Genomic DNA, 12,094 nt, shown 5'->3' on the forward strand with positions numbered 1-12,094 from the left:
CTTCTGCGGTGGTTTTGCCTGCGTACGGCTATAACTATAGGACTAAACTTTTCTTGTTTTCCTCCAAGTTGTTCAGTTGCTCCTAGAAATAAAAAGAAGGAAAGCAGCATAGAGATGTTTCTCAGTCACTGCCTTTACTGCGCTTCTTGTTGCCATGTAAAAGAAAATGATTTTATGATGAGTCAACTGATCATATTCAGATGATTCAAGGTTTTCCACCAAATCTGTTTCACTGGAAATGGGGGGGGGGGAAGCAGAAGTAGCAAGTTGGTCTTTTTTGATGGGCTGTGTAGAGTTACTGCTTGTACCACTACTTCAAAGGGATGCTAGTGTGGCTGACTGGCACTGGAAAAACTTTAAAAAAAAAAGATGTCGGTGTACTGAAGAAGGGAGTCATGAGGCAGAGGTATAATGCAAAAGAGGTTGTGGTTTTATTAACCAAAAAATGATAACCAAAAAATATCAGGTGAAAAGGTAGGGGAGAAGCCTTTTCACAGGCTGTACATTCAAATTGCAGCAAACTGAGTTTTCAGTTTTTCTGATGTTTTTTCAGTCACATAATGCTTGGACTTCTTAGAGATCAGAGCAAACTGTATTAGTTGATGGAGCGGTGCTGCAGCAGTGAGATACCCAACAGACCCAGATTGCCTTGGTTAAATAAGCTAAAAGGAGGTGAAGTGAACGGAGGTAGAGTTTCTGCTGCGTTCACTCCTCCTAGTTTTTTTAATCGTACCTTTGCGTTGCCAGCTGGTGAAGAGCTGGACTGCTTTCTAGGAAGTGGTTTTTCAGGGCTAATGTCAGTTCTTTGGATACACGACTCCCATTCATTTCTATGGAGATTCTTTTTCCTGCTTTTTTCTGCTTTGTGTTATCCTGTTTTCTTCACAAGCCATGAGAGTTTTACAAGTTTTTTATGATTGCTTTGACTCAGTTTGCACTGTAAAACTCAAAATTGCAAAATTCAATACGCTCAATCAGGACTGGAATTGTTCCTTTTTGAATTGTAGTAATACAAATTTTAGTAACATTTAACACCCTATTATTAGTATTAGTATTATTATTATGTATTCTAACTCAGTTTGGATCTGCATTTAATTGTGCAAACTGTGCAAAGTGAAACTCTTTTACAAATACCAAAGCAATCGTAAAAAAGGTAGCTGAGGTTTTGCAAACCAAGCACCATCAGATAGATGGGTTACTAACCTCCATTAGATATGATTCTGTTGAATGGGACCCCAGTCTGAGAAGATTTTTAATGGTAGATATGATTTAGAGTTGCGTAATTGCTTATACTGTATGTGGGGAGGTGACACTGACTGGACAGAGTGAAACCTATTACCAAAAGTCACCCTGATGCATTCTCTTGTTATGCTAAGATCTAGTGAATTAAATAATAGTGTTGTTCTACGTAACTATGCACATTGGCAGCCTCAAGTGGCAGCAAGACTTATGTTGTTGCCAACATTTTCCTTTTATTGTGTTTTTATTTTCCTGTCCAGAGTGGAGCATCCTGCCGCAGGCTACAAGAAGATCTTTGAGACGGTGGAGGAGCTGAATGAACCGATACCTGCTGAAATCACTGGTAGGACAGAGACAGCATAAACTATATACTATATAGTGAAGGAACTAAATACACAACCCAGAACACCCCCCGACACACACACACACACACACACACACACACACACACACAGATACATTTTCTTCTTCCTATTCTCATAGTTTCTCATTTGTTAAAGATTGAATATGTCTATATATTTTAATTCATTTTGATACGTCACTTTTGCATTGTCTCATATCATACTGCTTATATCCTATTTTGTATATCCTATTATTTGCTACATTTCATCTAATCTAATGTAATCTAATCTACTCTACTCTAATGTAATGTAATGTAATCTAATGTAATATTCATGTGCATCTAGCTGATATTGGAAAAGCCCTGATCTTTGTGTGTGTGTGTGTGTGTGTGTGTGTGTGTGTGTGTGTGTATGCAGGCGTCATACCCTCATGGCTGGGCGGCAGTCTTCTGCGGATGGGTCCGGGTCTGTTCGAGGTGGGGGCGGAACCTTTCTACCACCTGTTTGACGGACAGGCCCTCATGCACAAGTTTGACCTGAAGAACGGTCATGTGACCTACTACAGGAAGTAAGCGCACTACTCACCGCTCTAAGTCAGTTAGTGAAACTGTTCCTCGTATAACACTCTGGGCAGACTGGCATTCATTACACTGAATGTGTGGAATGAGGTTTTGTAAACTCACTGCTAAAAATGAATGGCAAAAACCACAGTGGATTCAGAGCGCTGTGCTCTCACATTCCCAAGACTGTTGTTTTGATTTCACATATACTCTGGTTTATTTCAGAGGGAATGTTGTAGACGCTGCTCACCTCTCCTGCATTAGTAGTGCAGACTATTCCTTCATTAATTTTATATATACGTATGAAATAATATCTCTTAAATCAGGGGTTCTCAAACATTTTCATGTCACAGACCCATATTTGATAAGATTTTGTCCCATGCAGAGACTCTGTATAGGAAGATGTTTGTTGTTGTTGATTTAGTATTGAATTGTGTAACTGTCTACACTATAAGTGGGGGAGATAATAGTGGTGAGAGTGAAACTTCTGATTACAATAGTCATCAAACTATTCCTCATTTTGCTCAAGAACCCCTCAGAGTTTGAGAGCTACCGTCTCAAATAACTTGGTGCTATATGAGAGAAGAAAAATTGAATTTTATAAAGAATTCTTCTCGGGAGCAGAGCAATACTGTCGCAGCAGCAAGCAAGCCTGCTGTAAAACGTGGGACTTCTGCAATAGCTACATTTGCAAATGTCAAAACTAAACAATTACAGAAACGATCACAGCTCTACTTGTCCATTCCTTAAAAACATGAGAAGAATCTAAGGGGCAAGCAAAGGGGAAAGGAGCTGGACTTACTTAGCTGACAGTAAACTCATTACAACTGGAATGTTGCTACAGGGGCAAAAAAAAACTGAACAAGCACACATACAAACACACACACACACAGACATGCGCACACACACACACACACACACACACACACACACACACACACACAGCAGCTGCAGACCACAAAAATCCTGTTCCAATTCCTCTTGCAACCAAGAAGTTTATGATTTTGTAGTATCAACAGTGTTTATCATCGATTCAAATCACAAGTTACCAGAACAGCCTTGACAGTAGGATTGAGGGGAGAAGATGCTTCCTGGGGTCTCATCATGGTTTTCTCCTGTGTGTGTGTGTGTGTGTGTGTGTGTGTGTGTGTGTGTGTGTGTGTGTGTGTGCAGGTTCATCAAGACGGATGCGTATGTCCGTGCCATGACAGAGAAGAGAGTGGTCATCACTGAGTTTGGCACAGCAGCCTACCCAGACCCCTGCAAAAACATCTTCTCTAGGTAAGCCCGACACCTGACCTGCAGCTAAACATTATGCAATGAGCAAGTCCAGCCAAGCAATTTGATTGGTCAAATCAGAGATTGTAGATCACAAATAGTCACCAGCCGCTTAGCCAATACTTGTTAAGCTATCTAGCCATTAGTTAGTTAACCATCTTTCTTTTCAACTTTTACTTTCATTATAATAATAATAATAATACCCTAATAACATTAATAAGAAGACGAAGAAGAAAAATATTTATATTTATTTATTAAGCAGTTACCTTGTGGTAAAATTGTATTTTACCACAAGGCAACACATTAACTAGCCAACGATTTCAGCACTGTCTGTGTTTTTCCGGTTTTTAACTTTCACTGGTCAACTTGGCCAGTTACAGCAGTACTAAAATATTTAGTTATCAGAATATATGTGAAGTTTCATACCAATTTATTGTTTTTTTGCTGTCTACCTTTAAATGATCAATATAGGCTTTTGGCAGAGTCTAACTGGTGTATCATTTTGCTTGATGGGACCTGTTTTAAGGAGAAACAAAACTGGACATCAGCTAACTATCATCCTTGCCGTGTGTGTGTAGATTCTTTACGTACTTTAAAGGCATTGAGGTGACTGACAACTGCTTAGTGAACATCTATCCCATCGGCGACGACTTCTACGCCGTCACAGAGACCAACTACATCACCAAGGTGGATCCTGATTCGCTGGAGACCCTAAAGAAGGTGAGAGCTGATTGGTTTACATCACACAAGAGTCTGCTGGACTTGTGGACGGGATTCCATTGATCAGGGATGTGATTTTTCAGGTAGTTTCAGGGTTTCTAATGGCAGATGGTTCCATTTTTCCTTTCCTACATTTATTGTCTTGTCTTTGTGTGTGTGTCAGGTGGACCTGTGTAACTACCTCTCAGTGAATGGAGTGACTGCCCACCCCCACATTGAAGCAGATGGTACAGTCTATAACATTGGCAACTGCTTTGGCAAGAACATGAGCCTGGCCTACAACATAGTCAAGATCCCGCCCGTGCAGAAAGGTGCGTTCCATATCTACTTCAACAGAGTCTTTAACATAGAATCTAATGTTACGCTTACTTCTGTATTCTGTTCTCTATAGTATTGAGACTATCTCTCCACCCAGTTACATATTCCATATGTACAGGGGACTGGGTCAGGTGACATGGATAATTTCTTTAAGACAAACCACCTGTGAGGTGGCTGATCACAGTGTAAGAGCACCTGTGCACCACACTATCACTGATCATTTTAATTCCACGAGAGCAGGTTTGTGTGATACTACGAGAGAAAAGATAGAGTGACACTTACCGTGTTTAAGAGAGTTGTAGAAAAGTGCCTCTCAGGGTGGCTGTTTTTCCATAGATTGGGCTGTGTTTGGGGCTTCTGTGGAAACCAGAGCGGTGGAAGCAGATGCCCACTGTTTGCCGTGCTGTCGGCATTCAGTTTTTTTTGCCAGCCACTTCCTACACAACGTTACCTGGCGTATTACAGGTTAACAGGTTGCTCCACCCACTGGGCCCCGGCAAGCTAAACACCTTAGGGGGGCAGAGTTTGGGTGTGGTTCAACGAACCCCCTTACTGTTCCCCCACTCAGGTCCTTTTTGGGTGATACAAGGATCAAGGCTGAGGGCTTGGTTGAGGAGCAGGAGGAAGTTGAAAAGGTTGATGTGGTAGGGTTTCACTCTTCAGACAGTGAGCTCCCTCCAGGGCAAGGAACTGGAGGAGGGGGAGCGGGGCAGCGAGCTCCGCCAATTCAGAGGGCTGATTGAAAGAGTGGCCCAGGCATTGGGGGTTGACCCCACAATAGGCCAGGCACCTGCCCCATCACGCTTCAATGATGGATTGGAGTCACAGCCTGCCCCATTTCTGGTGCCTCTCCTCCCAGTCCATTAGACGGTTGTATGCTATGCAGAATCGGGAGAGGGTTGGCTGTGCTGTCCTGCCACAAATGGACCAGACCATCGCTGCTCTCATGTTCCCTTCTGGCTCTGTGTTGGGGAAAACTAGTTGCCCGACTAAGGGATGCAGGATGTTGGATGCCTTGCTAGCTAAGGTGCATAGGACTATAGCAGTTCAGGCACAGCTGGCTAATACTGGGTCCATATTGGCGCTGTATCACCGGTTGCTGGCACGTGAGCTGGATGCCAGGCACAGTGCAAACCTTGTCTCTGAGCTGCAGCTTGTTTCATCTGTCATGCCACAGCTGATGAAGGAGCAGGCAGCAGCTGCTGGGAAGGGTATAGCGTCTCTCTGGGTGACGAGGCGCCATTTATGGTTGTCCCAGTCTGGATTGCAACCAGAGGACCAGAGCTGCCTTCTGAGGTTGCTGGTTGATCCCTCGGCCATGTTTGGTCCTGGGGCTAATGCTATGTTGCAGCAGGCCCAGGAAGCACGCCGCTGTGCCTGGGAGGTTTCCAGTGCACTGGGACTGGACAGTTGGCCAGGTCCCCTGCACAGACACAAGGGCCAAGCTGGGGCTCTGGTGACCTGAGGGCTACCATAGAAGCTAAGCATGGCAGAGGTATGGGTAAAGGCAAGCAGAGCAAGGGGGCTCAGGGAAAGAGGTGGCCCAAGCCCCTGCCTCGCTCTTGATGCCATGCCGGACCCAGCCTGCCTCCACCTGGCTCGGGCACGTCTTGCAGCTTGGGGGGCACTGGGTGCGAGCCCCCTGGGTATTTTCAACCATGACCCAGGGGTATTGTATTCAATTTGCTCATCGACCACCAACCTCAAGGACCCCAACAGTCTTCACGGTGGTGGATCCAAAATACAAGACAGTGCTCCAGGCCGAAGTTTCCACTCTGTTGGGGAAGGGGGCCATCAGAGAGATACCACAAGGCAACGGGCAGGCTGGTTTCTATTCCCGGTATTTTCTCATCCCGAAGAAGGATGGGAATCTCCGCCCCATTTTAGACCTCAGGGGACTCAACAAATATCTCTGTCATCTGCTATGCAAAATGCTGACAGTCCCGAGGGTGAGACAATCCATCTGCAGAGGGGATTGGTTTGTCACCATAGACTTGAAGGATGACAATTTCCAGATTCCTATCTGGGAAGGGCACTGCCGATTCTTCAGGTTTGTCTTCGACGGCAAGACATACGAATTCCAGGTCCTACCATTTGGGATCTCCCTGGCTCTCTGCACCTTTGCCAGGTGCATGGAGGCAGTTCTGTCGCCTCTGCGACAGAGAGGAATCAGGATTCTGAATTATCTAGACGTCTGGCTCCTGTGTGTGCGTTCGGAGGACCAATGTCAGGCTCATTTGTCCCTACTCCTGGAACACCTACAGCACCTAGGCCTGTATCTCAATTGAGACAAGAGCAAACTGGAGCCTTCACAGAGGACGCAGTTCCTGGGCCAAGTAGTAGATTCCCAGACTGCGCTATTGACATTGACACAAGAAAGGCAGCTGTCCTTCGGGGGTTGCCTTTCACATTTCAGGCTGGGGGCCAAGGTTACATGGAGGCTGTGTCTCCACCTCCTGGGGCTCATGGCATCATCAGTCCAGGCTGTTCCATTGGCCCTCTTGCACATGCGCCTGGTGCAGAGGTGTCTCCTCGGTCTAGGATTGAGCCCCAAGAGTCACTTGCAGGCCACTGTGCTCGTCACCAGACTGTTACGGTTAGCCCTCTGTTGGTGGGAGAGCAGGGCAAATATTGGCCGAGGGAGTGTACTGGGCCCAATGACGCATCGCCAGCTGGTGGCAACAGATGCTTCATTGACAGGTTGGGGGGCAGTGCTCAGGGGGAATGGCACCAGCGGTTGCTGGCACGGTCCTTGCACAGCCCAGCACATCAGTGTTCTGGAGCTGAAGGTGGTCCATCTTGCCCTTCACCATTTCCTTCCATACCTTCAAGGCCAACACATGCTGGTAAGGACAGACAGTGTGGCTGCAGCAGCTTACATCAACTTACATATGGAATATGTAACTGGGTGGAGAGATAGTCTCTTCACTCAGAGAACCATGGTTACATATATGTTACCTTCTGTTATATCAACCTGATATTCTCTCTGTGTATGTGTGTGTTCCAGACAAGTCAGATCCTATAGAGAAGTCCCAGGTTTTGGTACAGCTGCCCAGCAGTGAGAGGTTCAAACCCTCCTACATACACAGGTGTGCTTTTAGTCCTTCTGTTGCCTCATACACTTCAAAATGAGGTTTTACCACATTGCTGTCACTACAGCACCATGGTCGTCCAGACTTCATCACAGTTTATAGCACTTGAGAAATCATGTCTCTTTGTTATTAAGGAGTATCTAATAAATAAAAGGATGCAAAAGTTGTGTACTTGCTTCTGATGAATTGTTTACAAAATACTATTATGGCGAAAGTCTCAGATTTTTATAGAAATAGAAATCACAAAACATAAAAAAGCTTTGTAGAAAATAAAATAGAACACTGTGTCCTTTGCCCTGAATATCATAGTGGAGTATTCAGTAAAGGATCTTCATGTGATCATGTTCTGATCACATGAAGAAGTCATGCAGCTGTCATGAGTGCATGTATGACTTCCACATGATATTAGAAGTTTAGCCCTCAAACTAGTGTTCATTGTTAGACAATCATGTAAGAATAGACTTTATGTTAGTGTGTATTGTAGAACTGGTTTTGACTAGTTTGAAGCGTGCATATTACATTAGCCATATATTGATTTCTTAGAAAAGGATGAACAAAGCAACTATACATACTGAAGTGTATAAAGAAACTGACATGTCTACCCTTTGTCAGAGAATATCTTGCAGCCTACTGAAGTGTATATGCTTAAGGTTTTCTCTCCAGACATGTCTGAATAAAGAATCCACGGAAGGCTCTTGAACCTTTGCTCATTCATTTTGACCCACAAGGGTGAGACTCATTTTTCCCCTACAGCTTCTATAAAGTACTAGCTATTTTAAAATACTAAATACCAATACTAGCAGCAGGTCAAATTTGATAGTGACATCTACAAGTTAAGTAAAAAAGAACTCATGTCATTTTCATAAAATAGCCATTAAAATTTCTTGTTTAGCTAATTTGTGTGGCATTCTTAATGCAGCTGATAGAAAAATGTAAAAAATTATCTTTTTACGTTTTTGTTTTGTTGTTGTTGTTGTTTGTTTGTTTTTGTTGTATATTTAGAAAACTACAGTAGCTATAGAAGCAAAATATTATATCTCAGTAAGTAGTATCGCGATCCAGACAAATCTTCATATTCACCTATGGGGCCTTGTGTTTTAAAGTAGAGACATTATTATAATAGGGCTGACGAAGGCAATTATAATGATATTATGATGTTTTTTTGACTCTTGACTCTTCGTCTGTCTGTCTGTCTCTGTGTCTGTCTGTCTGTCTGTCTGTGTAGTTTTGGTATGACAGACAACTACTTTGTGTTTGTGGAGCAGCCGGTGAAGATCAACCTGCTCAAGTTCCTGTCTGCCTGGAGCATCAGAGGAACCAACTATATGGACTGCTTTGAGTCCAACGACACCATGGGGGTAGGGGAGCGTGTGTGTGCACTTGTGTATATGTGTGTGCATGTGAGCCCCTGCATTTTTGTTCATATGTGTGTATATATGTGTGTGTATGTTGTAGACATGGTTCCACCTGGCCAGCAAGGACCCAGCAAGTTATTTGAGCAGCCACAGGTTCAGAACTTCAGCCTTTAACCTCTTCCACCATATTAACACCTATGAAGACCAGGGATTCATCATCGTCGACCTCTGCACATGGAAAGGGTACGGTCCTGTGTGTGTGTGTGCATGTGTATGCGTGTGTGTGAGAGAGTGTGTGAGTCTATTATGTACCTACAACTGTATGTAATTTCTCTTTCTCTCTTTCTCTCTGTCTCTCTCTCTCTCTCTCGCTCTCTCCAGTCATGACTTTGTGTATAACTACCTGTATCTGGCCAACCTGAAGGAGGAGTGGGAGGAGGTGAAGAAAGCAGCGATGAAAGCTCCTCAGCCCGAGGTCAGACGATACGTACTGCCACTGGATATACACAGGGTGAGTGCACACACACACAAACTATACATACTACTATAATAGGCTGCTATACTAAATTTCCTTAAATGAAGGCTAGTAGGTTAGTAATGTAAAAACAGACTTGACTGGAGTTGGCCAGCCTTCAACAGTTTGTGTGTGTGTGCGTGTGTGTTCAGGAAGAGCAAGGGAAGAACCTGGTATCTCTGCCCTACACCACGGCAACTGCTGTTCTCCATGGCGACGGAACCATCTGGCTGGAACCTGAAGTTCTCTTCTCTGGACCCAGACAAGGTGACACACACACACACACACACACACACACACAGCAGTACAGTCACACACACAGACAGACAGATGCATACATGCCCAAGCACTAATTCAGTGTCAGTATGCTATCTTACATTGAAATCAATATTAAACACTTCTATCTTTCTCTCTGTCTGTTTCTGTCTCCCTCTGTCTTTCTTTGTCTCTCTGTCTGTCTGTCTGTCTGTCTCTCTCTCTCTCTCTCTCTCTCTCTCTCTCTCTCTCTCTCAGCCTTTGAGTTCCCACAGATTAACTACTCTCGGTGTTGTGGGAAGAACTATCGCTTCGCCTACGGCCTGGGACTCAACCACTTCATACCAGACAGGGTAGGACAGCTTTGAATCTTCACTGGAGGAGACAAAGATGTTTCCATCCTACCGTCAAGCCAATTTTAAGGCAAATTTTAAAACGTCGGCAAGAACAAAACGCAAATTAGGTCAGTTTCAGCAAATAAATAGGCACAAGTTATTATTGTTGGGCAAGTTGTTATTGTTATTCCGCTCAACTTCCACGTGGGGATGATGAAAGTTTCATCTTATTTTAGCTTAGCTTCTCTTCATGTCAGCTAATGTTGGTCATATTTCATGCTTTCATCCAAAGACAAAAACAAAGAATTGCTCTTGGTAATATTCTAATGTGCCAACTAATGGAATACAACCACAATGGAGACTTATACATGGAACACAATGAGTATGACATTTCTGGGAGACAAACAAATGTTCCTACATCATTTAGTCAACAAATGCATTTTGATTGCTATTTATTGCAGAATTTTGTAAATTGACAATATTTTTTTCTGCCTCAAGTAAGCAGAAAAATATATTTTGCGATACTGAAGAAACTATCAAAGTGACTTAAAAAATACTTGGATGGAAACCCAGCTATCGTCTCTGACATGCTGAGACACAAATTTGTATGGCAATAAAGTATTGAATCTTGAATCATGAGAAATGTTTCATGACTATGTTGATGTTGTTCTTGTTAGCTGTTTATTGTTGTTGACTTGCTGTAGATTGTCAAGCTGAACGTGCGGACCAAAGAGACTTGGGTGTGGCAGGAGGACGACTGCTACCCGTCAGAGCCGCTGTTCGTACCAACACCTGGAGCTACAGAGGAGGACGACGGTACGACACACACACACACACACACTGCTATCCTCATGACGACCATTCATTGACTACATGCATTCCCTATCCCCTAACCATAATCCTTACCTTAACCTAATCCTGATTCTAACCTGAACCCTAAAACCCAAAAATAGCCCCTTGACGAAATGGGGACCTGCCAAAATGTCCCCACTTTGCAATAATGTCCTCACTCTGCAGGTTTAAAACTCAAATTGGTCCTCACTCCGTAAGGAATACAAAGCACACACACTCTCTAACCTCCTGTGTCCTAGGTGTGCTGCTGAGTATCGTGGTAAAGCCGGGGGCAGAGAGGCCGGGCGTCCTGCTGGTGCTGGATGCCAGGGACCTGAAAGAGCTAGCAAGGGCAGAGGTCAACACCATCATCCCTGTCACCTTCCACGGCATGTACAAGCCATGACCCCCACCTCCCACCTTCATCCTAACCAGGGCAGGAAACAGTGACAGATGAAATTCACCAGCCACTTTCACCTTTCTACCAGACAACTAGATTTCTAGAATAGAACTGGACCTCCAAATGGCTGGCTACCTGCCAAAGTGGCTGCTAGAGTAGACTAAACAAATTTTGCAGTATTTTTGGCTGCTGGCTGGAGATCATTTCCCATCTCTGATCCTGACCTGCTCTTTGACTTTTAAACCCAGACCTTAGACTGCTGCAGGATATTTTGTCATTGCTTGTGTCAAACAGTCTCAGATTGCAAAAAATGTCTTCATTCCCCATGTTTTCCTTTTCTGAGCCTACTCCTTTGTCTAAATGTAAGGATTGGTAGGGAACTAACCCATAATAATGATGAAACGGGGTTCTCCGCGCATCTTCCAGCAAAATGCAGCTGAATCAGGATTTGATAGATTTGAAACCCTGTTCAACCAATTATCCAATGACAATTGTACACCCGGTCTAGGTTGACTATATGTTTGCCTCATGTCTTTGTCCACTTTGACTCTGAAGACACAGTAGTGTCAAAACGTTAGTCTGTTTGCACAATTAAAGGCTGTGAATCTATCAGTGTGCTCCAGTTTGTTTCCATAATAATGATCATGTGACTAACAGGTCCATTCTGTTTCCACTCTACCATGTACAACTGATTTTGGAGTTAAAGGCAGGGATGTAACGTTGGGTAGGCTGCTATATATTTTTCATAGATAAATTCAGTCAGCAGTATCAAACTGATGAAAGTTATATAAGGGTATGTCTTTTATATTTTTTCTGAATGTATAACTGTTTTTTGTTTATATTGGTGGTTGTTTGC

General features: G+C 43.7%; 1 protein-coding gene across 1 annotated transcript; it reads left to right on the plus strand.

Annotated features, from left to right (window-relative positions):
- The first annotated feature begins 1,497 nt into the window (after nucleotides 1-1,497).
- On the plus strand, nucleotides 1,498-11,776 carry LOC139661963 (retinal Mueller cells isomerohydrolase-like). The gene is made up of 13 exons (XM_071540552.1): nucleotides 1,498-1,582; nucleotides 1,998-2,148; nucleotides 3,314-3,421; nucleotides 3,997-4,138; nucleotides 4,302-4,449; nucleotides 7,464-7,545; nucleotides 8,774-8,906; nucleotides 9,004-9,146; nucleotides 9,285-9,414; nucleotides 9,570-9,684; nucleotides 9,931-10,025; nucleotides 10,712-10,823; nucleotides 11,099-11,776. Exons 2-13 carry the CDS (start codon nucleotides 2,036-2,038, stop codon nucleotides 11,242-11,244), a joined length of 1,467 nt encoding a protein of 488 aa, XP_071396653.1. The 5' UTR covers nucleotides 1,498-1,582; nucleotides 1,998-2,035; the 3' UTR covers nucleotides 11,245-11,776.
- Nucleotides 11,777-12,094: the final 318 nt, after the last annotated feature.

This window comes from Centroberyx affinis, unplaced genomic scaffold, assembly GCF_046629955.1.
Source record: "Centroberyx affinis isolate AG114_WGS23_722 - 3 ecotype Tasmania unplaced genomic scaffold, CSIRO-AGI_Caff_v1 ptg003676l_1, whole genome shotgun sequence".
Taxonomy (NCBI): domain Eukaryota; kingdom Metazoa; phylum Chordata; class Actinopteri; order Beryciformes; family Berycidae; genus Centroberyx; species Centroberyx affinis.

Coding starts and splice junctions, on each gene's coding strand:
- LOC139661963 (XM_071540552.1), top strand. CDS start 2,036: ATGGGTCCGGGTCTGTTCGAGGTGGGGGCGGAACCTTTCTACCACCTG. Junction 9,147..9,284: donor GACCTCTGCACATGGAAAGG/GTACGGTCCTGT, acceptor CGCTCTCTCCAG/TCATGACTTTGTGTATAACT. Junction 10,824..11,098: donor AGCTACAGAGGAGGACGACG/GTACGACACACA, acceptor CCTGTGTCCTAG/GTGTGCTGCTGAGTATCGTG.